Source organism: Pituophis catenifer, unplaced genomic scaffold (genome assembly GCF_029215685.1).
Source record: "Pituophis catenifer annectens isolate HBS135680 unplaced genomic scaffold, rPitCat1.0.hap2 SCAF_3, whole genome shotgun sequence".
Classification (NCBI taxonomy): domain Eukaryota; kingdom Metazoa; phylum Chordata; class Lepidosauria; order Squamata; family Colubridae; genus Pituophis; species Pituophis catenifer.
The window spans coordinates 214,817,424-214,840,913 of NW_027256883.1; the positions used below are offsets into that span (position 1 = coordinate 214,817,424).

The following is a 23,490-nucleotide window of genomic DNA, read 5'->3' on the forward strand; positions in this document are numbered from 1 at the left end:
ACCCGGGGACTCGCTGTATCTTGCCCCTTTTCTGTTCAGGAACTCAAGCCACGTGATCCTGTCCACCATTAAACCATCTTTCCAAGCAGTCTCCATGTTTCCAGTGTCTTTTTCCCCACTTGGAGCTGAACCCAGAAGGATATTTCTTCCTACAGCACCTTGAAGATATGTGAACTTCAATTTCCAGAATTATGGGATTTGAAGTCCACGTCTCTTCAAGGTGCCAGGGTTGCCAACATTGTTGAATTTTTTCCTCTTTTCTCCTTTTCTCTCTCATTCTGGGTGGACAACCAACATTCTCGAAGCCAAGATGTTGATTGAGTAGATCTTTGGAAGAGTCACATGAACCTGGCACTGAAGAATGCCTCTAAGCTTCAAGATGTTCGTGAAAAATATTTATCTTGGAAGATCTCCTTCTGAGTTTGTATCACATCTCCGTGGTTATCAAAGCCCTGAATTAGTTCTTTCATTCACGGGCAACTATATAACTGGCAGCCCAAGAGAAGATTAGTGAGGGAAGATCTGAGCACACCGAGGAAGTTCCATCCAGCCAGCCATGTAAGTCAACTGTGTGATGGCCCAAAGATTACCTAGATGGTGGAAGAGGCCCCTCCTGGGAAAGTTGATGGATATGTAAGATTTGGGTTGCATTGTTATGACTCTCTCCAGCCATTCCCGCATCTGTAGCTCCAGAGTTTGGGGTGCAACTATGACATGTTCCAGCAGGTTTAGAAGGGGCCACCCATGTCTTCTCCTGCAGAGTTGTAAACTGAGGTTCTCACTCTTTTAAAAATTGTTCAGTCAGTTTCCTCCAGTTGCCTTTTCTATGGACAGTCATTCAATACTTCTGGGCTCTGTCCCTTGAGTTGGGGTACCTATCAAGTATTTGGCTCTGTCCTTCTAGAAGATGAATGGTTGCAAGTACTAGTAGTTGCAAGTACTAGGCATGGCTAGTCTAGTGAAGAGAAGGACCAGGTGAGACAGGAGAGCAGCCTTCCAATATTTGAGGGGCTGCCAGAGAGAGGAGGAAGGGGGGTCAAGCTATTCTCCAAAGCACCTGAAGGCCAGACAAGGAATAATGGATGGAAACTGAATAATGTGATTATTTATTTGAGGATGGCTTTAATTTGAGGCTAAATGGCTCCCCTTCCCCTCCTCCCCTCAGCTCTGAAACCCTGAATGTAAATATTGCTGTTCTTATTCCACTTTTTCACAGCCAAGGATTCGTTTCTGACGCTCTCTCAGCCTGTTGCTTAGAAGGAGATTAGCCACCATGGATGAAGCCCTCAAGAGACCCTGGGTTGGGTTGCTGGTCTTCTTCTGTGTTGGGATGGTCCATTCTGAAGCTGGAGAGACATACGGGCCTCAGCTAAAAATTGACCCCAAAGCAATCACACACAGTAAGTAAAAGAGCAAATTTTTTCAGCACAAAGCTTGCATAGGTTGGCATAAAGTTGGGTTGACTAGCTTATTCAGGGAGGTATTCAGGGATGGATCTAACTTGAGAGTAGCCTGCGTGGAACCATAGAGACATCCAGGAGTGACCACAGGAAATGATTTATGATATTTTGTTTGATGTCATCAACGGCTTTATTATAATATTTGTCATTAAATGTTGAATGCAACTTGCCAAATTTTAATCCCACAAAAGTTGTATGTCCCAGACTTTGGACACATTTTCTAAGTTAGCTCATTTGGAGTACCTTAATTTTTAAAAATGCCCTTCGGTCAATTATTTTGTCCAGTTAAAGGTTACTCATAGACAAACAGAGGCAGTTTAGTAGTATATAGGTGCAGATAGAAAAGTCTTCCTTCCTTCCTTCCTTCCTTCCTTCCTTCCTTCCTTTCTTCCTTCCTTCCTTCCTTCCTTCCTTCTTTCTTTCTTTATTGTTTATTTATTGGTTCGATTTATATGCCGCCCTTCTCCGGAGACTCAGGGCGGCTTACAATGCGTTAAGCAATAGCCTTCATCCTTTTGTATATACCTGCTTAGTAGGGCTTTTGGCATCCTCTAAGCGGTGTTCTTTTTTTATACAAAGTCAGCTTATTGCCCCCTCATTTTACCTACCTCGGAAGGATGGAAGGCTGAGTCAACCTTGAGCCTGGTGAGATTTGAACTCACAGTAATTGCAGGCAGCTGGCAGCTAAGTGCTACTTTAATAGCACTTTAGTCCTCTGCACCACCAAGGCTCTTCCTTCCTTCCTTCCTTCCTTCCTTCCTTCCTTCCTTCCTTCCTTCCTTCCTTCCTTCCTTCCTTCCTTCCTTCTTTTCCATCCATCCATCCATCCATCATCTATCCATCCATCCATCCGGTTTCTTGAACATACAATCTTGTTCATTTAACAGTTTTATTATATAATAAATTTATTTACACCTCTGTTTTTTTCTTCTCTTCCCCCAAGTGGAAGATAGCAATTGCAATAGCACTTAGACTTGTATACCGCTTCACAGTGCTTTCCAGCCCTCTCTAAACGGTTTACAGAGTCAGCCTCTGGCCCCCCAACAATCCGGGTCCTCATTTTACTGACCTCAGAAGGACCAAAGGCTGAGTCAACCTTGAGCTGGGCAGGATCGAACTGCTGGCAGTCGGCAGAATTAGCCTACAATGCTGCATTCCAACCACTGCGCCACCAGGGCTCTAAGTAGTAGAGTCTTCGCTTCCAGTGTTAGTGGTGATGGAAAAGGGATCCAGGAGCTGTGATGGGAGATGGGGTGCCCTCCCTCTAGTCCTGGGGTGGGCCTCCTCATGGTACAAAGTCTCTTGGCTTTGGTTGAGCATCGGTTCTTTGTGTCTGTGTTTTAGTCCTCCAGATGGCCATGACAGACAAACAGAACTTGGATGGAATGGCAAAAATGGCAAGCAAGAATAAGGCCATAAAAGGCGTCAAAGGGTAAGTTGATTCATTTCCTCTGTGGTAGTAAAGGAGGAGTCTGGCTTTTGACCCCAGCAGGCTTCTAGAGATCTTGGGGTGGAGATCCCCAATTTTCCAGCCAATGGTTGAAGACCCAACAGATCTGGATGGAGGGCAAGACCTCGGTTCCTAGTCAGAATGCCTGTCTGCAATGTCAGACTTCGATGCTATCTCAAAATAAATGAATTTCCAAACTGCCAATCTTTAAGGAAATCTTTTCTTTAATTGAGCACAGCAACCGGATCATGACTTGATGCAGACAAGACTGACCTCTTGCCCCCCAATCCCTCCCTTTTCGATCCCCAAATCTCTGCTTCTCATTGGCTATCTTCCAAGTCATTCTTCAGACTTCTTGTCTCGTCATTTCCCAGGAATGTCCCCCCTCCTCATTTCCACGACAACCCGACTTCAAAGGGATTTAGCAGGCAAAAGTTCAGAGCTTATCTCTCTCTCCTCTGCTCTCTATGCCAGTGTTGAAGCGCTGACATGCAACAACAGAATCAATGAAGAACGGGAAGGTTTAATCTTGTATTTAAACTTGTCTGTACAGCCATTTGTTGGGATGGTATGAGGTCTCCTGCCTTGGAGAAGAAGTTGGACTAGAAGAACTCCAAGGTCCTTTCCATCTCTGACAGTCTGTATTCTGCAAACCATAGATGACAGTCCATCCACAAAGGAATCAGATTAGTGACCATCTGAAAATACATTGAGAATCAGGAGTCACTCGAGATGGTACTCATCATCTTATCATTCCCCTGATTAGAAAGTTAGTGATGAGACCATGATTGAAACATAGCTCAGAGAAGCCAAAAATATATTTCGTTGAGTTCGTGATCTTCCTAAGAACTTGTACAAAACTCTTACTACTTAGTATTTGTAGACAACTTCTAAGCATCTAACCAGGTCCTTACCCAGTTCACCCCATCATCAAACATGCCTTCCTTTGTCCCAAAAGTGCTTTTTCAAGAAGCAACTGGACTTTCTGGATTTTCTTTGAAGATGTTGCGCTTCCCATCTAAGAAGCTTCTTGAGCTCTGACTGGATGGTGGGGAATGGAAGGATTTATACTCCTTGCAGACAGTTGGTCATTTGCATCCTTTTAGAGGGTCGTTGAGGCCACCTGGAGGTTTATCTGTGTCCTAAGGGTCACCTGAGTAGTGGGTGTGGTGCCTCATTGGAACTGCTGAAAGATCAGTGTTGGAGACTGGAGATAGATGATGTTGTATTACTCCCCCTCTGTTGAGAGAGGGCTGTTCAATTTTGACACAGATGGCTTCTTTGACCCCTCTTTCCATCCAGCAGTCCTCTCTGTCCAAAATATGGACTTTGCTGTCTTCAAAAGAGTGGCATTTGTCTTTTAAATGCAGATGGACTGCTGAATCTCGTCCTGATGGATTTGTTCTCCTTTGTTCTCCTATGTTGTGCCATGGATTTGTGAAGTGACTGTTTTGTTTCCCCAATGTACAAATCTGTCTTCAAAGAAAAACCAGAAAGTCCAGTTGCCTCTTGAAAAAGCACCTTTGGGACAACCATGACCTGGTTGACTGAGAATCTCTATAGATGCCTTCCTTTTCTATTTTTCATGCTATCATTCTTTAATTCATAGGATGAAACTTAAAGATCTGAAACCCCCTGAAATTTCCACAAAGTTAATTCCACCCCAGAATATAGAGACATCCGTGATTACTACCCTCACAGTTGGTGGGAAAAGGTGAGTGGGAAGCTTGTTTTGTTCTTGGTCAAGGACCTGGAAGATAGAGGTGGTCCACGATGGCTTTGAGATGTTTGGGGGACTTATTCACCCAACTGAATGGAGAATCCTGCCTAGAACATAAGGAAATATGCTGTTCTAAGGGTAAATATAAAAACCTGGACATTAGACCACTTGTAGATTGGACATTGGACCTCTGTTAGACTGACTCTCTTGTCTTTTGTGCAGTATGGTTGGCAATTTGGATATCACCCTGCATTCCAAAATGAACATCATGATTAAGATGACAAAGCACCCCACGAAGTACATCGGGATAGAGAAAACCGGATGTGAAGTGCATCTGTTGTCCTACAAAACCAGCATTCCCAGCAAGTGAGAAGAAACAAGACGCGCCAAGAAGGGAGGCAACCAAATTGGTCTGGGGGAAGTTGGTTTGTGGGATTCAGCCAAGGATTTAGGAATCTGCATCTACTTAGAAACAAAGGGGTTCGAATGATATATGAAGGATGAGGAAGGTGTAGCTGAGGAGCCATCACAGAAGTGGAGAATTACAATGCAGGTGACCTCCAGGAAGTCTGAGGGACAAGAGTCTCCACTCTTTGGTTGTGTGGTGGCCAGTTCTTGGAAATCAGACTGTTCCACTAGAAGATCCAAAAGCAGGAATTTCATAATAGGCAGAATAGCCTTAAGGAAGGAAGTGGGATCCTCCTCCTCCTCTCTTGTCTCTTCCTCCTGGTCCTCCTCCTCCTCTCTTCTTTCTTGTTCTTCCTCCTCGTCCTTGTCCTCCTCTTCCTCCTCCTCCTCTTCCTCTTCCTCCTCCTTCTTCCTGCTTTTATTCCTCCTCCACCTCTCTTCTTTCTTGTTCTTCCTCCTCATCCTTCTCCTCCTCTTCATCTTCTACTTCCTCCTCCTCCTCCTCCTCCTCCCCACTGCAAATCCACACTCTTCTAGCATTAATGATGACTTGGGAAATGAAATGTCTGCAAGAAAACTACCAAGCTTAGGGATCAACAACAACCCCACAGTCGTTGTCATCCTCCCCCTCTCCTCCTCCATCATTCTGCAAACCACACTCCCTTCTAACATTGATGATGTTCCCTAGATGAGTAATGAAACGTCTGCAAGAAAACAGCCAAGCTCAGAGAGCACCAAGGAACCCACAGTCCTCCTCCTCCTCCTCCTCCTCCTCCTCCTCCTCCTCCTCCTCCTCCTCCTCTCTTACAAACAGACCTGGACTTTAGAAAGGTTGCAACACAGTTTTGAACAGCATAGACACCTCAGTACAAATATTTAAAAATGTGCATGTTGTTGCAAATCCATATTGACATCTGGGGACAAGAAGGAGTCACTCTCACAAGTACAATGTATGAAGATTCTTTGTTTTCCAAGGCCTGGACATAACATACCGTAGAGCAGAGCTACACCAAAGGCTTAATTGTAGCACACACTTTTCCTAACAATAGGCTGTTGCCCTGGTTCACTCCATCCTCCCAGGATTTGCAAATTGATGTAGCTACGTAAATAAGTCTTTGATGGTCAGTCCTGATACGAAAGAAAAGACTTGACAACGTAACAGCTAACATGAAGGCAGGTTTGACAGTAAATAATAGCCATAGCCCTTAGACTTATCTGCCACTTCCCAGTGTTTTACAGCCCTCTCTAAGCGGTTTACAGAGTCAGCCTCTTGCCCCCCAACAATCTGGGGTCCTCATTTTACCCACCTCGGAAGGACGGAAGGCTGAGTCGACCTTGAGCCTGGTGGGATTTGAAGTGCCAAATTGCAGGCAGCCGGCAGGCAGCAGAAGTAAGCTGCAGTACTACACTCTAACCACTGCAGCACCATGACTCAGGGAGAATAAAGAAGGAGGGAGGGAGGAAGAAAGGAGATGGAGGGATGGAAGGAGGAGGCAGGAAGGAAGGAGAATGGAGTGCGGATAAACAGAGGAAGAAAGGAAGGAGTGGAGGGAGAGAAGGAAGAAAGAAGGAAGGAAGGAGGAGGGGAGAAAAGGGAGAGAGGGAGGAAGGGAGGGAGGGAGGGAGGAAGGGAAGGAAGGGAGGAAGGGAGGAAGGAAGGAAGGAAGGAAGGAAGGAAGGAAGGAAGGAAGGAAGGAAGGAAGGAAGGAAGGAAGGAGAAGCATATCTTCATGCTTCTCACAGTCCATGTTCCTCCTGTAATTTTATACTTGCAGATAATATTTTCTTCATAAACCTTCTTCTTCATAATATCTTGAGAGGCCCATCATTCAGCACTGTATCATCAATCATTTTATATTTTCTATTTATGTAGCTTCCTTGGTAAAATTACCAGAGTGGTTTAATATTGCTTCATCTCAGTCAGACGCAAATTAAACCATATATTTAATTAATCCCTCCATTCCTCATCTCTCATTACTCCATCCTTCCATTCTGTTATCTCTCCATCCTCTGTCCCCATCCCTCCATTCCTCCATCCTTTTATTCTTCCATCCCTCCATCTCTTAATCCCTCCATCCCCTCTCATCCCTCCATGCAATGAAATTTCATTTTAACGTATGCCAATTAGTGTACATTTAAAATGAGAATAAAGTTATTGTAAGTTATTCTCTCCATCTCTCCATCCCTCCATCCCTTTATCCATCCATCCATCCCTCCACTCACCCGCCCATCCATCATTAATGCCTCAACAGTCTTTGAGACAAAACTAAAACAGAGATTTGGGGCCTTGAAAAAACATTGCATTGCGTTGCCCTCAAATGAATAACTTTACTAATTTCTTGGGTTTGCTTCTCTTCTCTTTCAGGATGCTTCCAAAGGTAGCCATTAGATTTTTGAATTCTACACTTGGGAAAGTCTTGCCTGGCATGGTAAGTTTTGGGACATTGAGTTTATAGAGTCATGAAGGATGCGGCTGGAGCTGTTCGAGAGAAGGTCTCCTTGCTTACCTAGATTCTACCTGCCCCGTTAGATTTGGGCAGGAGGGGCACACTCCCGATCCCATCTAGCTGGGATTGTTAACCTATGCATGGGACTCTGGAGTTGGGCTTGCCCCATGGAAGACCCTCCTGCCTGAGGTTCAGCTGGCCCCATCTCTGCTCACCTTTCAGAAGATAGGTGACCAGCAGAGTCAATGAGCCTCGTTGGTGAGCTGGATGGCCATATCAATTGATACGTTTTCAATTTCTTATTTTATTCATTAAAATTGTTTGCCGTTCACCTTTTTTTTTTTTTTAATTTGATTTATATGCCGCCCTTCTCCGAAGACTCAGGGCGGCTTACAGTGCGTTAAGCAATAGCCTTCATACTTTTGTATATTTTATACAGCTTATTGCCCCCACAACTGGGTCCTCAATTTACCTACCTTAGAAAGGATGGAAGGCTGAGTCAACCTTGAGCCTTGGCGAGATTCGAACCCTGCAGTAATTGCAGGCAGCTGGTCTTAATAATCAGCTTAATAACAGGGTGCCTTAAACCACTATACTACCAAGGATCTTGCCACAAGGATCGGTTGCAGGAATTGGGTATGCTTTGTTTAATGAAAAGGAGGACTAGGGGTGATATAATAGCAGCCCTCCAATGTTTGAGGGGCTGCTACAAAGAAGAGGGGATCAACCTATTCTCCAAAGAACCTGAGGGCAGAACAAGAAACAATAGATGGAAACTAATCAAGGAGAGAAGCAACCTAGAACCATGAAGAAAATTTCCCAACAGGGTGGACAATTAAATAGTGGAAGGACTTGCCTCCAGACATTGTGGGTGCTCCATCACTGGAGGTCTTCAAGAAGAGATTGGACAGCCATTTGTCTGAAATCGTCTAGGTTCTCCTGCTTCAACTAGAAGATCTCCAAATTCCCTTCCAACTCTGTTATTCTGCATTCTGATATTAATAAAATAAATCAATCTGCATCGAAGGTTGCATCCAGGCCCCACCTCTTGGAGGGTCCAGCTGCAACCACATCTGCTGTTCTTGTCCAATCATCTCTCCTTTCTCTCTTTCCCTTGCCTTCCAGATATGCCCAGCCGCAGACAATGTGATTGCATTTATGGAAACAAAAATAGAAGCCATGTTTGGTGAGTGACTTTGTTGCAGGAAGTAGGCCTGGCTAGTCTAGTGAAGTGAAGGACCAGGGGAGACAGGAGAGCATCTTCCAATATCTGAGGGGCTGCCACAGAGAGGGGAGGAAGGGGGTCAAGCTATTTTCCAAAGCACCTGTAGGCAGGACAAGGTGCAACGGATGGAAACTGATCCAGGAAAGATTCAACCTGGAAATAAGGAGGAATTTTCTGACAGTGAGAACAATCAACCCATGGAAGAGAAGTTGCCTTCAGAAGTTGTGGGAGCTTCATCACTGGAGGCTTTCAAGAAGAGACTGGACTGCCATTTGTCAGACATGGTGTAGGGTCTCCTGCTTGGGCGGGGGGTTGGACTAAATGACCTACAAGGTCCCTTCCAACTCTGTTCATCTGTTAATCTGATTGAGCTGTTCTCTCTCATCATGCCAGCACAGTGGGCCCCATTGCCTCTGATCTCAAGGGCAACCAGAGCCCTATGATGAGGAAGGCGAGAAAGGAACCAATGTTGCCAAGAGAAAAGGGACAGGTGTCCAAAGCTGGGGGCTACAGCTTGGTTCCTTGACTACCTGGAGGGCTGCAGGAGACATTTTGAGGATACGATAGTGCACCCCAAAGACCGACCTTTGAGTTTTTCCTACCACTTTTGGGAGGAGACAATCAGAAGACCCCACTCCTCCAGTCAACTGTTCAGTTGACCTTTGCTCTTTGCAATTGGTGGGGCCATTGGTGAAATGTAAAATTTGTTACTACCGGTTCTGTGGGCATGGCTTGGTGGTGGTGGTGGTAATGTGACTGAGTGGGCATGGCCAACTTTTTTTTTTTTAACTTTTAAAACCATTTTTTCTACAACCTCTTCGGCCTCTGACGATCCCAGCTGAGTTGCCTGATAGTCAGAGGCTTTTCTTTCTTTTAAAAGCCCCTGATGATCCCAGCTGAGATGCCTGATAGTCAGAGGCTTTTCTTTCTTTTAAAAGCCTCTGATGATCCCAGCTGAGATGCCTGATAGTCAGAGGCTTTTTTTTCTTTTAAAAGCCTCTGACCATCCCAGCTGAGTTGCCTGATAGTCAGAGGCTTTTTTTCTTTTAAAAGCCTCTGATGATCCCAGCTGAGTTGCCTGATAGTCAGAGGCTTTTTTTCTTTTAAAAGCCTCTGATGATCCCAGCTGAGTTGCCTGATAGTCAGAGGCTTTTCTTTCTTTTAAAAGCCTCTGACGATCCCAGCTGAGTTGCCTGATAGTCAGAGGCTTTTCTTTCTTTTAAAAGCCTCTGACGATCCCAGCTGAGTTGCCTGATAGTCAGAGGCTTTTTTTCTTTTAAAAGCCTCTGACCATCCCAGCTGAGTTGCCTGACAGTCAGAGGCTTTTTTCTTTTAAAAGCCTCTGATGATCCCAGCTGAGTTGCCTGATAGTCAGAGGCTTTTCTTTCTTTTAAAAGCCTCTGACGATCCTAGCTGAGATGCCTGATAGTCAGAGGCTTTTTTTTCTTTTAAAAGCCTCTGATGATCCCAGCTGAGTTGCCTGATAGTCAGAGGCTTTTCTTTCTTTTAAAAGCCCCTGATGATCCCAGCTGAGATGCCTGATAGTCAGAGGCTTTTCTTTCTTTTAAAAGCCTCTGATGATCCCAGCTGAGATGCCTGATAGTCAGAGGCTTTTCTTTCTTTTAAAAACATTTTTTCTATAACCTCTTCGGCCGAAGAGGTTGCAAAGAAAAAATGCTTTTAAAAGGCTCTGACATTCCCAGCTGAGCTGTGCGATCATCAGAGGCAACCTCTTCAGCTGAAAAAATGCTTTTAAAAGTAAAAAAAAAAAAGCCTCTGATGATCGCGCAACTCAGCTGGGCATGGGGGGCGGGGCAGGGATTTTTGCAACCAGTTCTCTGAACCACCTGCCGCCATCGCTACCAGATCGGGCGATCCCCTGGGTGGGGGTCTTGTGTGTTGGGGGCTGCTCAGGTTGTCCCACTTGGAATGTCCTCTAAGATGAAATATGGATCTGGTCAACTTTAGACAAAGGCTTTGCTCTACTGTGTTTCTGTGAAGAAACTTTGGAAAAGCAACCAAGAAGAAAAACTCAAACTGCTTCTTCCCAAACTTTAGAGTTTTTGGCTTATTGACTTGGTTGCCAGAGATCTTATCACACAGAATTCAGTTTGTATTCCAGAAAAGCTCACGTGGTCTTGAACGAAAAGAATCAGAATCACATCATCAGTAACGGAGAGTCCAGAAAGAACCTTTCTCCACTGGAACATTTCTCCTGGTCGTTTGGGGATGATCTGTGTTAGGGTGTGTGGAAAAAGTATTTGTTGCTTGTGCAACGAGCAGAGCAGAAACACACAGGGAAGGAGATAAACGTGTAGCTCGTGTGAGAAAAATACTTTATATACAAGATAAGAAGCAGTTTCGGTGTAAGTAAAACAGTCCAAGGTCATAAACAGTAATATCAGTCCAGTAAGTATCTTCCCTTACCAAAGCAAACAGACTTTAGTAACTCTCGGTATATAGTACCATATACCAATCCAGTTTAACACCAATCAGCAGAGAGACGCAGGAAGCAAGAGTAACAGGATCAATCAGGAACAAGGAATGCTTCTCTGCGCTGCTTATTTATGCACTGTAGCCTAATTGCAGGGTTCAGCTAACCCTGATTACATGGCTCAGTTGTTTCTTAAAGAAACAGATATGTTGCCTGACCAACAAGTTAGGAGTAAGCTACAAGCTGAACCTAACAATCTGGGTTTGTTGTGGTTTGCAAGCCATGATTTGTGCCTGGTGTGGACCACTTATGACCTCTTGCAGGTCCCATTTCGTGGCTCCCCGAGATCCATGAGGGGCTCCAATGAGCCACATCAATTGTACCTGGTTTGAGAAAGGCTGTCTGAAGGCAGACGCGACTCCTGTATCTTTTCATAGAAAAGAAACCGTTTGGGGACAGCAGCACAATGTGGTACGAAGTGGTAGAAGAACCAGGAATCTTCCCAGATTACAACTTAATTCAGCTCAAGGTAAGAATGGTCGGCTATATCGTTCGTCATTTTCACCCCACATCGTCACCAGCCAGCATTAATTTGGTTCTTCGTTAGCTTGGCATGGGGAGTGACCTCAGCTGGTAACTCTTGACAGCTTTTCCTTTCCATAGTTTGAACATGAAACTCAGAAGCTTCTGTCCTTCTCAAAGGGTCAAGGTAGTATGGAATCAGCTGGGCCCCCTAAAGTCCTATTGCATGAGCCTCTTGAGCTTCCAACGGAAGCATGGCTGGATGGGAAGGAAGGTTCCCTTAGATAAGGGGGGAAATGCTCCCGGTTCGGACCGGATCGCCCGATCCGGTAGCGATGGAGACGGGTGGTTCGGAGAACCAGTAGCAAAATCCCTGCCCACCCCCACCCCCCATGCCCAGCTGAGCCGCACGATCGTCAGAGGCTTTTTTTTTTTTACTTTTAAAAGCATTTTTTCTACAACCTCTTCGGCTGAAAAAATGCTTTTAAAAGTAAAAAATAAAAAAGCCTCTGATGATCGCGTGGCTCAGCTGGGATCGTCAACGCCTTTTAAAAGGAAAAAAGGGTTTTTTTTCTTTTAAATGCCTCTACCAATCCAAGCTGAGTTGCCTGATCGGCAGAGGATTTTAAAAGATAGATTGATTATATTCAAGGCAAATATCGGACTAAAAAAATTCAAATAGCTTATGAATGATCAAAGAGATTTTATAAAGTACTTAAATTTAGTTTAGTAAAAGGGGAGTTAAAAGTTCAAGAGGGGGATAGGAGGCTATAGATAATTAGCTTATGTTAGCTTATGATTGTCAAATGTTATACCCTGTATTTTGCTCTGGGAAGTGGGGGGGGGAGGGAGGGGAAGGGGAGGGCTGGAAGGGGAGGAGGGAGGGGGAAGGGGAAATGTCTGTAAAACTTTTTAAAACTTTTCAATAAAAAAAAGAAAAGAAGAAAAAAAAGCCTCTGCCGATCAGGCAACTCAGCTGGGATCATTGAAAGCGTTTTTTTACAACCGCTTCGCCGAAGAGGTTGTAGAAAAAATGGTTTTAAAAGTAAAAAAAAAAAAAATTGGCCACGCCCACCCAGTCACATTACCCCCGCCCCCCACCAAGCCACGCCCACAAAACCGGTAGTAACCAATTTTAGATTTCACCACTGCCTTAGATGATTTTGGGAATGTGGGAGCCAGATGATCAAAGGCACCAGGTCAAATGTCCAGTACCAGGAGCTGATGTCCCAAGACTTGCTCCCCAAACCCGAAACCTCACCCTGCATAGCAAGAGGTAGAGAAGCAACACATAGAATTATGCAGGGATGAGATTCTGGCTTCTGACGGTTCCTTGGTGCTCTCTGAGCTTGATTGTCCTCTTGCAGATGTCTCATTACCCAACTAGATAACATCATCAGTGCTAGAAGGGAGTGGGGTTTGTGAAGGGGAGGAGGAGGAGAAGGTGGGGAGGAGGAGGAAGAGGAGGAGGAGGAGGACTGTGGGGCCCTTGGTGCTATCTGAGCTTGGTGTTTCTCTTGCATTTATAAAAATGAGAGCGAACCCTTCTAACACTGATGATGTAACCTAGTTGGGTAATGAAACATCTGCAAGAGAAGAACCAAGCTCCGAGAACACCAGGGACCCCTCATTTCAATCCTGAGCTACAAATATTCTCCAGAATAGAATAGAATAGAATAGAATAGAATAGAATAGAATAGAATAGAATAGAATAGAATAGAATAGAATAGAATAGAAAATGGAATGGAATGGAATGGAATGGAATGGAATGGAATGGAATGGAATGGAATGGATAGAATAGAATAGAATAGAATAGAATAGAATAGAATAGAATAGAATAGAATAGAATAGAATTCTTTATTGGGAGCCTGGATAGCTCAGCAGACTAATGCATTGTACTTTAACTCCAGCTGTCTGCAATTAGTAAGTTTGAATCTCGCCAGGCTCAAGGTTGACTCAGCCTTCCATCCTTTCTAAGGTAGGTAAAATGAGGACCCAGATTATGGGGGCATTAAGCTGACTTTGTAAAAATATACAAAAGTATGAAGGCTATTGCTTAACGCATTGTAAGCCGCCCTGAGTCTCCGGAGAAGGGTGGCATATAAATCAAATTAAGAAAAAAAAGTGTGATTGGACACACAAGGAATTTGTCTTTGGTGCATACGCACTCAGTGTACATAAAAGAAAAGACACATTCATCAAGAATCATAAATTAAAACACTTAATGATAGTCATAGGGAACAAATAAGCAATCAAATCATATTAAGAAACAGTCAATATAAATCTTAAGGATACCAGCAACAAGGTTACAGTCATACAGTCGTCAGTGGGAGGAGATGGCTGATAGTTTATTTATTTATTGGTTTATTATTAATTTATTGGTATTCTGGCTTCTTTCCAGCCATCAAGGTAGGACTGCATTGCAGACTTTAGTCTGAGGTGGAGGGAGCAGGAGCCCAGAATAAAGTTAGAAATGGAGATCAGATGTCCAAGGACAGGACCAAGTTGGAAGTGGCCTCTGCACCCATCCAATCCAATGTATATCTTGGAGCAAGTTTCACTCGCTTTTGAAATGACAACGCTGGTATTTATGCTTCCTTTTCTAGGTTAAATTCCAACCCAATAACGGTGAAGTCATAGAAGTCACACCTGATCCGGTCCCTGAAGACCTGCCACCAAAAGAGGAAGGGAAAAATGCTGTCTACATACCTGTGTCTGTCATCAATGTTGCAATGACATTGATGGATGGCTCGTTCAACTCTGTTATTGCCGAAATTGAGGTGACTAGAGAATCAATTCCTTGATTCTGAGTGCAAAAGCCACTTTGGATTCCTTGATATTCTCCCTAGATCTCTATAATTCCTTCACAAGGACATCTCCTTCACAAATCCAGATTCTAAACAAAGGAATCGATGTGATGGCGATATTGATTTACCCATCTGATTTCCATGGGAAATAAACCTTGCCTACCTTGGGGTGAAAGGTCATTGCTTGCAATTCTTGGCTCAACTCTTTCGTTTTCATTACTAACCTGAGTATTTCTCCTCCCACCCTTTTTTTGGTCAGGGTTCTGCTCCTACGACTGACCAGCTAAAAGAAATATTGCCAGATGTAAGTTTTTTGTGTGTTTTGGGTTACTTTGCAAGAACTGATATGTTTTCAGAAGGATAAGACAGCATGAGAGATTTGTTTGGCACTGCAAGACGATGGAGGATAGGTAAATGAGACAGAGAGAGAGAAACAGAAAAATAGGAAATAGAGATAAGATAAATAAATAGATGATAGATAAGAGAGAGAGAAAGATGATAGGTAGGTAGGTAGGTAGGTAGAGATAGATAGATAGATGATAGACAGATTGACAGACACATAGATAGATAGGTGATGGATGGATGGATGGATGGATGGGTACAGAAGATGGTAGATATTGATAGATAGATAGATAGATAGATAGATAGATAGATAGATAGATAGATAGATAGATAGATAGATATAATCCCCTGGCCGCGCGGGGGATTATGGGAGCGACGGGGCGCTCCCATGTGACTCCTTTCCTGCGCGAGCTGCATTGGCTTCCGGTGGACTTCTGGGTGCGCTTCAAGGTGTTGGTGATCACCTTTAAAGCGCTCCATGGCTTAGGGCCAGGGTACTTACGGGACCGCCTTCTGCCACCAATTGCCTCCCACCGGCCAGTTCGCTCCCACAGAGAGGGCCTCCTTATGGTGCCGTCGGCCAGACAATGCCGGCTGGCGACCCCCAGGAGGAGAGCCTTCTCTGTGGTGGCACCTACCCTTTGGAACAATCTACCCCCAGAGATACGAGTGATCTCCGACCTCCGGACTTTTTGTCGGGCCCTAAAAACCTATTTTTTTTTTTCAGTTAGCTGGGCTGTCCTGATTTTATGGTTGGTTTTAAAATTTGATATGGATTTTAATTGAAAAGTTTTAAATTACGGGCCAAATTTATTTAATTATTTTAAATCTATTTTTAACTTTTGTGTATAAATGTTTTTATCTTGGCTGTTCACCGCCCTGAGTCCAAAAGGAGAAGGGCGGTATAGAAATCTGAAAAATAAAAAATAAAAATAAAAAAGACAGACAGACAGACAGACAGACAGACAGACAGACAGACACAGAGATAGATAGACAGACAGGCAGGCAGAGTGATAGAGAAAGATAGGTAGGTAGGTAGATAGATAGATAGATCGATAGATGATAGATAGATAGATAGATAGATAGATAGATAGATAGATAGATAGATAGATAGATAGATATAGACGAGATCCGTGAAGCCCAGACCCTATAGGGTCAGACACATCCTACTGGAGGTAGTCTACAGATGTGCCCCCTGAAGCTGCCAAGGATGGAGGTCACCTCCGATGAGCAGCCCCTTAGAGAAAGTGAAACACCAAGCGGGGGAGGGGTCTCTGTCTATTTACTTCTCAGCACCCAAACAGTGAACTCGGTAAAGGTAGTTTGTTCGAAAACTTGTTTGTAGTTTACAGCCGTCTGATTTTAAGGATGTTTCATTTTCTCCAGGCTGATCTACCTGCTGGAAAAGAAATGAAAATTGAAATATCTCAGAAAGTGAATGTCACGTTTACCGTGTCGCCTACCAGAACCCACATGACAGCCAGAATCAAAGCCTCATTCTTGTCTGTTGAAGATGGCGCTGAGCTCCTCTCCGTAGACACGGTAGATCATTCTTACGGATCCCTTTGCCAGAGGCCAATAGTCTCAACCTGTTTTGGCTCCCTCGCCTTCCCAAAATAACCTATACGATGACACTCTTGTTAAGGTAGAGGGGGGCAAGATAAATTCAGCCATACGTCTTAGAGGTCATTCCGTCAACATTGTATTACTGAGGCTCTCAAACACCTACAAAGATAATTAGGGAGCATCTACAGTAGGGGTCAGCTACCTGCGGCTCTGGAGCCGCATCTGGCTCTTTCACCCCTCTGCTGTGGCTCCCTGTCACTCAAAATATGCGTCACAACCGCTAATGTGTGACACCCGCCAGCACACGATTTATTGAGCTTTTCAACCCCCCGATAGGCCAACCATGGATAAATCCAAGAAAAGAAAAGTTTCAGAAGAAAACAGAATGTTTAATTCAACTACGTATGCTAATTTTGTGGCCGCTCAAGAAATAGTCAGGCACGGGAAGGGTTTTGTGGCTCCCAGTGTTTTCTTTTCTGTGGGAAACGGGTCCAAATGGCTCTTTGAGCGTTTAAGGTTGCAGATCCCTGATCTACAGGAAGGAAGGGAGGGAGGCAGGGAGGGAGGGAGGGAGGGAGGGATGGGAAGGAAGAGATAGGAAGGAGGGAGAGAGGGGAAAGCCTGACTAGGTATCTCAGTGGCTAAGACACTGAGCTTGTCGATCAGAAAGGTCAGCTGTTCGGCGGTTCAAATCCCTAGTACAGGCCTCCTGCATGAGCAGGGGGTTGGACTGGATGACCTCCGAGGTCCCTTCCAACTCCGTTACTGTTAAAATCATGAGCCAGTTGTGTGCAGCCGCCGCCAAAATCCTGGGTTGTATAAACAGAGGCACAGAATCACGTGAAGCACTAGTAACCGCTTTATAAAACCCTAGTAAGACCACATCTGGAATACTGCAATCGATTTTGGTCACCATATTACAAAAAGGATGTTGAGACTTTGGAAAAAGTGCAGAGAAGAGCAACTAAGACAGTGATGGCTAACCTTTTTGCCAAAAGCGGGGGGAGCCCGGTGGGGTCACACACACACATGCCCACATCCATAATTCTATGTGCCCCTCCCCTTCCCCTGTGCTCCCCCCTCTTTTGGCACACGATGACACAGTGGGCCCGGTAGGCCCATTTTTCGCTCGACCCAGGCTCCAGAGCCTTTCTAGGAGCCTGGGGAGGGCGAAAACGGCCTTCCCCACCCCCACCAGAGGCCCTCCGGAGGCTGGAAACAGTGTGTTTCCTGACTTCTGGTGGGCCCAGAAGGCCTGAAAATCAGCTGGCTGGCGCACGCATGGGTGCCGGAGCTGAGCTCGCGTGCCCACCGATATGGCTCCACGTGCCACATCAGTGGGCACACGGGTTCGCCATCACGGAACTAAGATGATCAAAAGACTGGAGATGTAAACATATGAAGAATAGCTGCAGTCTAAAGAAAAGAAGGACTAGGGGAGACATGATAGCAGGATTCCAGTATTTGAGGGGCTGCCCCAAAGAAGAGGAGTCAACCTATTCTCCAAAGCACCAGAAGTCTCTTCCAGCTCTCTTTTCTATTTCTATTTCTATTTCTATTTCTATTTCTATTTCTATTTCTATTTCTATTTCTATTTCTATTTCTATTTCTATTTCTATTTCTATTTCTATTTCTATTTCTATTTCTATTTCTGTTCTGTTCTAGTCTAGTCTAGGATGTTTTCTCCCATGGAGCGATTCCATGCTGGTACGTCCCTTAAATTACTCTTCTCCTTGAGCCAGCGATTCCACCATAGTCCTGAGGGCCATCTCCATCTCCATCTTCTTTCTGGGTTTGAACTGTAGGTGCAAGAATGCAGTGCTGGTTTTGGCATAAAAGAGGAACGGCTGGCCATCTCCCTGGAATCAGGATCATGCAGGTACTAAACTGAGGAGGAGGATCCTTTTGCACTAAAGACCCCAGCTGAAGGCGGTGGTCTTGAGGTCTCCTTAAAAGCCAATTTCAGTCAAAATGTCAATGTCCCAACTGATGAACCCAACTAAAGCAAGCATACTCAAGACTGTCAATGTCTCAATGCAAAGCTTTATTGAGTACATCCTTTTGGCACCAATGAAGGCAAAAACCAGCTCTACCCAATTCCCATGCAAACCTACATAATTACAATATAGAATTCCACTCTCCCCCCTATTAATGCAGGTCACATTGTCCAATTGAGTGCCATTCTATTGTTATGAGAAAAAGTCTCTGGTCTTTGGCGGACACCTGCAGACGTGTTCTTGGCTCCCACGGCTCTCCTCCTTGAAGTCTGGAGCCTGCATTCCTTCTCACCCTTCCCTCCCCATTATCCTTTTGTAAATTGAGAAGTGACAACGGTTGCAACAGCATAAATGCGCTTCAAGCTTGACGCACACCCTTGTGGTTGCCAAGGTCAAGGGGTTTTTTGACTATGGAGACTCCGTTGCAGACCGCTCTGAAAGCAAATGTGAAGCTGGTGTGTCAGCAGATGGAGCAGATAAAGAGACAAAAATGGACATGATGAAATTGCAAAGTAGTTATGTTCTCTCCTTCCTCCTCCTTTTTTTCTTACAGGTCAACGGAGATTTCTTCTCCTGCTGGAGATGTAAGCCTGAAGTTATTTGAGGATAGTGGGCATCACACATTTAAGAGTAGACTTATCCACCTGGCTGGTGATGGGCTTTGGGCTAAGACAGGGAAACGAATTAATAACCTGAAGAGGTGATGGATCTTGTCGGTCACCGGGACCCAAAGTTTATTCTTCCAAGCTTTTGAGCTCATGCTGGAACCCATCATCATGGAACTTCTCTCTCTCCAGTGGGCTGTTCCACATATGGTTTCTGGTTGTGTGTAGCTTTTAGTTATTAATTAGGCTGCTATTAATTGTGTTGTTTCTTGTGGCGCTCACATGCTCAGATCCAAAGTACCTGATAGGCTGGTGGTAAATTAGCATTCCTGTTTTTTTTTTTTTTTTATTTGATTTATATGCCGCCCTTCTCCGGAGACTCAGGGCGGCTTACAATGTGCTAAGCAATAGCCTTCATTCTTTTGTATATTTATACAAAGTCAGCTTATTGCCCCCACAAACTGGGTCCTCAATTTACCTACCTTAGAAAGGATGGAAGGCTGAGTCAACCTTGAGCCTGGCGAGATTCGAACCTGCAGTAATTGCAGGCAGCTGGTGTTAATAACAGGGTGCTTTAGACCACTGTACTACCAAGGCTCATTGGCTTGACTGACAAGGAGCCTTGCTTCCCAGCTTCAATCATTTCCCTGGCTGTTTTTGTCCCTGCTCGGCCAACAATCGTAGTAGCTGTGAAATTGAATGCCACGTCTTTGTCCATTACATGAAATCTTGGAAGAATAAACCTTTGGGTCCTGGCAACCGACTCAGATTGGATCCTGCAATATTATTCTGAGACCCCTGTATTTACCTTCATTCGTGAAGAGGTCATTTTGCTTCCCCTTGAAATATTAGACATTTGCAAAGAGCTTTGTGGACGAGAGCAGGTCCTAGCTTGGAGTGAAATAATATCCAGTTCATTCCATTTATATCAGCAAAGTATTGATTCCTCTTTTATCATTTTAATTGCCTGTCTAGCATAAGAGAGCTTTTTATAGTCTTTGTAAATAAGAGTAGAGGTCTCTTTTGAGTTAAGGTCCACTTTGGGTTCAACGTCATATGTTTCAAGGTGATATTTTTGCCCACTCTGGTAGAAGATGTTTCTTTTCTTTGGGGACATTGTCGCTACTTCCATTCTGGCGCCCCCCCCCCCAGCCATGGAATTTCCTGATGTTCTTTTGCTCCAATTTTGACTGGTTCTTTCTCGCTGTTATAGGTAGAACCAGCAAAAGATTTTATGAAAAGCATCATGGAAGGTTGGATCCCACATGCCAATGGTAAGTGTTTGGGGCCCTAGAAAGAGTGCAGAGAAGAGCAACCAAGAGGATTAGGGGACTGGAGACTAAAACATATGAAGAACGTTTGCAGAAACTGGGTATGTCTAGTTTAATGAAGAGAAGGACTAGGGGAGACATGATAGCCATGTTCCAATATTTGAGGGGCTACCACAAAGAAGAGGGGGTCAATTTATTTTCCGAAGCACTTGAAGACAGGACAAGAAGCAATGGGTGGAAACTCATCAAGGAGAGATACAGTCTAGAATTAAGGAGAAACTTCCAGACTGTGAGAATTAATCAGTGCTCCAAGTGGAGGTTTTTAAGAAAATGCTGGATAGCCCCTTGTCTGGTATATCATAGGGTCACCTCTTAAGCAGGGGGCTGGACTAGAAGGCCTCCAAGGTCTCTTCCAACTCTGCTACAGTGTTGATAGCAATAACTCGCTTGAAGGAAATGGCAGAAATTCCTGGATGGGAATCCCAAAAAGTCCTTTTGCAAAAGGAAATCAGACTTCTTGGTTTTTTTTTTCCCTTGAAAACATTTTGCTTCTCACCCAAGAAGCTTCTTTAGTTCTAGAAGAACTGAACTGAACTTAGAACTGGAGAAGCTTCTTGGGTGAGAAGTGAAACGTTTTCAAGGGGAAAAACTCAAAAAAAAGTCCTCTTGACTTTTGGAAGAGCACTTAAGCCACAATGATGTCCTGGATGATGGAGAATCTCCAAGACATCCTGGATGGGAAGGAAGAAACGGGGCCAACAGCTGCTTCCTCTTTTGCAGATGTCCTGAGTAAGAATCAGGTTCCTCTTCCAAGCCTGTTGGGGCTGATGTACAGCGAAGGCGAAACCACGCTCAGTTTTGGAGAGGTCAGTTGATGGAACCCCAATTGTTTGTCTTTGGGTTGCTTAGAGCTGAAGAACATTTGCTGTCCAGATGGTCCAACCCCATTGCCTTCCTGGCCTCAAACCATGTCTATGATGCAGGAGCCGTGGCAGGGGTCTCAAAAGACAGTCATAGAGTGCAATTGTGTCTCCGCCCCTTTTTTTACTTGGGCCATTTTGACAATCCCCCAATTCCTGCAGAGACCCCAGCAGGGGTGCAGAAGGGGCTGCACTGATGATGTTATCTAGTTGGGTCATGAAACCTGCAAGAAAACAACCGAGATCAGGACCAAGGACCCCAAAGCCCTCCTTCTCCTTCTCCTTCTCCTTCTCCTTCTCCTTCTCCTTCTCCTTCTCCTTCTCCTTCTCCTTCTCCTTCTCCTTCACCTTCACCTTCTCCTGTCTCCATCTTCCTTCTCCTTCTCCTTCTCCTCCTTCTCCAATCTCCATCTTCCTTCCTTCTCCTTCTCCTTCTCCTTCTCCTTCTCCTTCTCCTTCTCCTCCTCCTCCTCCTCCTTCTCCTTCTCCTTCTTCTTCTCCCCCTTCTCCTTCTCCTTCTCCTTCTCCTTCCCCTCCTCCTCCTCTCCTTTCTTCTCCACAAAGCCCACTCCCTTCTACCACTGATTATGTTCCCTAGTTGGGTCATGAAACATCTGCAAGAAAAAAAACCCCAATGTTAGAGAGCACCAAGGACCCAGTTCAACCCTGAGCTTCAAGAATTCTCTTCTGTCAGTGCACAGGTGTAGCTGCCTCCTTGGGCTATATCCATTTCTCCTCTGGTGGTCCCAGTAGAGCCACTGTTTGGGACGTGCAAGGAGGACAACCCGCTGATAGGAGGAGTGCGAGAAAGTGTGGGGTGTGCAAATAAGAAATAATGGCTATAATTTTCCAATCTTCACAGAACGTGCTGGTCTTTCACGTGATGATAGAGGCTTACGATGAAAATGAGTTGGCGGAGCGAATAAGACTTAACCAAGAGAAGCCCAAGACCACGTAAAAAGGGAAGGCGTGGAGGTCTCCCTGATCATCCCCTCCCCACTTTGCTCATTCAGATGATGAATCGATGCCTTGGAACAAAACTGACCGAATTCACACACCAACTGAGAAGCTAAAGGCTGCCTCCTTGTTAATGTCTCTTAATAATTCACATGTATTTGTAAACCATTTTGAGGGGTGGTTAATTGGGAAGAAGAACACAGATTTATACAAGGAATGAATACCTAAAAAAAACCCTCCCAATTTGGTGCTTCCAAGAACCTGGATGGTTGAGGGACTCTTTCCTTCCCTGCCCTGCTGAAACTTCTACTCTGCTGTGTCCTACTCTCAATAGTAGCAGCTCACTAGGGAATTAGCGTGACTCTGTCTATGTTTATCAAATAAAATATCCTGATTTCTTCTTCCGCATTTCTTGGGTTTGCTTTGGACTTGCATCTCTTGAGGTTCATCAGGACATTATGGGGCTTCTGGCGGGACTCTTGTCCAGGGCGCCAGGATGTAGATGGAGAATAGATGACGGGCTAAAACTTGATCAGACGATCTTCAAAGCAGGGCTGCTGAATCAGATCTCAGCGCTTTATGTCAGAAAGTAGCCCCTGAAGAACAAGAGATGGAGGCCTGCTGGATGAAGTTATGGGTCTGTCAGGCCAAAAATTAGCATCTTGAGAGCCAGGGATGCTAAGGAAGAGGAGGTGGAGCTGTGATGTTGGAGAGAGTATGGTCCTTCTGGTTTCTTCTCCTCTTCATGGGAAGGGGGATACTCCATGACCCATAAAGAGACAATGTGTGGTTGTTTCTGATAGAGGAGAGATGATATCGAAAGTTCTAGTGCCGTGATGGCAAACATATGGCACGCGTGCCAGAGGTGGCACGCAAACCCCTCTCTGTGGGCATGTGTGCCATCACCAGCTGCTCTTCTGATTTCCAGCGTGCATGTGTGCTGGTGCAGAATGTGGCTGCGCGGGTTGTAATGGGAGGATCCCGATACTCCCATGTTACACCTCTCCTGCGCGACTTGCATTGGTTGCCGGTTGCCCTCCAGGTGAGATTCAAGGTGCTGGTGATAACCTATAAAGCCCTTCATGGCTTAGGCCCAGGATATCTGTCTGCAACCAGCATTGACTTCCCATCGCCCGTTGCATTCCCACAGAGAGTGTCTACTCAGGGTGCCGTCGGCTAGACAATGTCGGCTGGCGACCCCCACGAGTAGACATTTCTCTGTGGCCGCGTCCACCCTTTGGAATCAACTTCCCGTGGGTCTTCGGCTGGCCCCCGACCTTCGTACCTTCCGCCGTGAGCTTAAGACCTGGCTGTTTAAACGACCTAGCCGGGACTGATGGGGTCTATTGTTTCAAATTG

The 23,490-nt window shown here is 45.0% G+C and overlaps 1 protein-coding gene across 1 annotated transcript; it reads left to right on the forward strand.

The window, feature by feature from the left end:
* Positions 1–7,404: 7,404 nt before the first annotated feature.
* Positions 7,405–22,132, forward strand: LOC139314599 (BPI fold-containing family B member 6-like). The gene is made up of 11 exons (XM_070940287.1): positions 7,405–7,467; positions 8,611–8,671; positions 11,582–11,673; positions 14,273–14,446; positions 14,733–14,777; positions 16,202–16,357; positions 18,187–18,260; positions 18,932–18,962; positions 20,197–20,257; positions 21,035–21,120; positions 22,037–22,132. Exons 1-11 carry the CDS (start codon positions 7,405–7,407, stop codon positions 22,130–22,132), a joined length of 939 nt encoding a protein of 312 aa, XP_070796388.1.
* Positions 22,133–23,490: the final 1,358 nt, after the last annotated feature.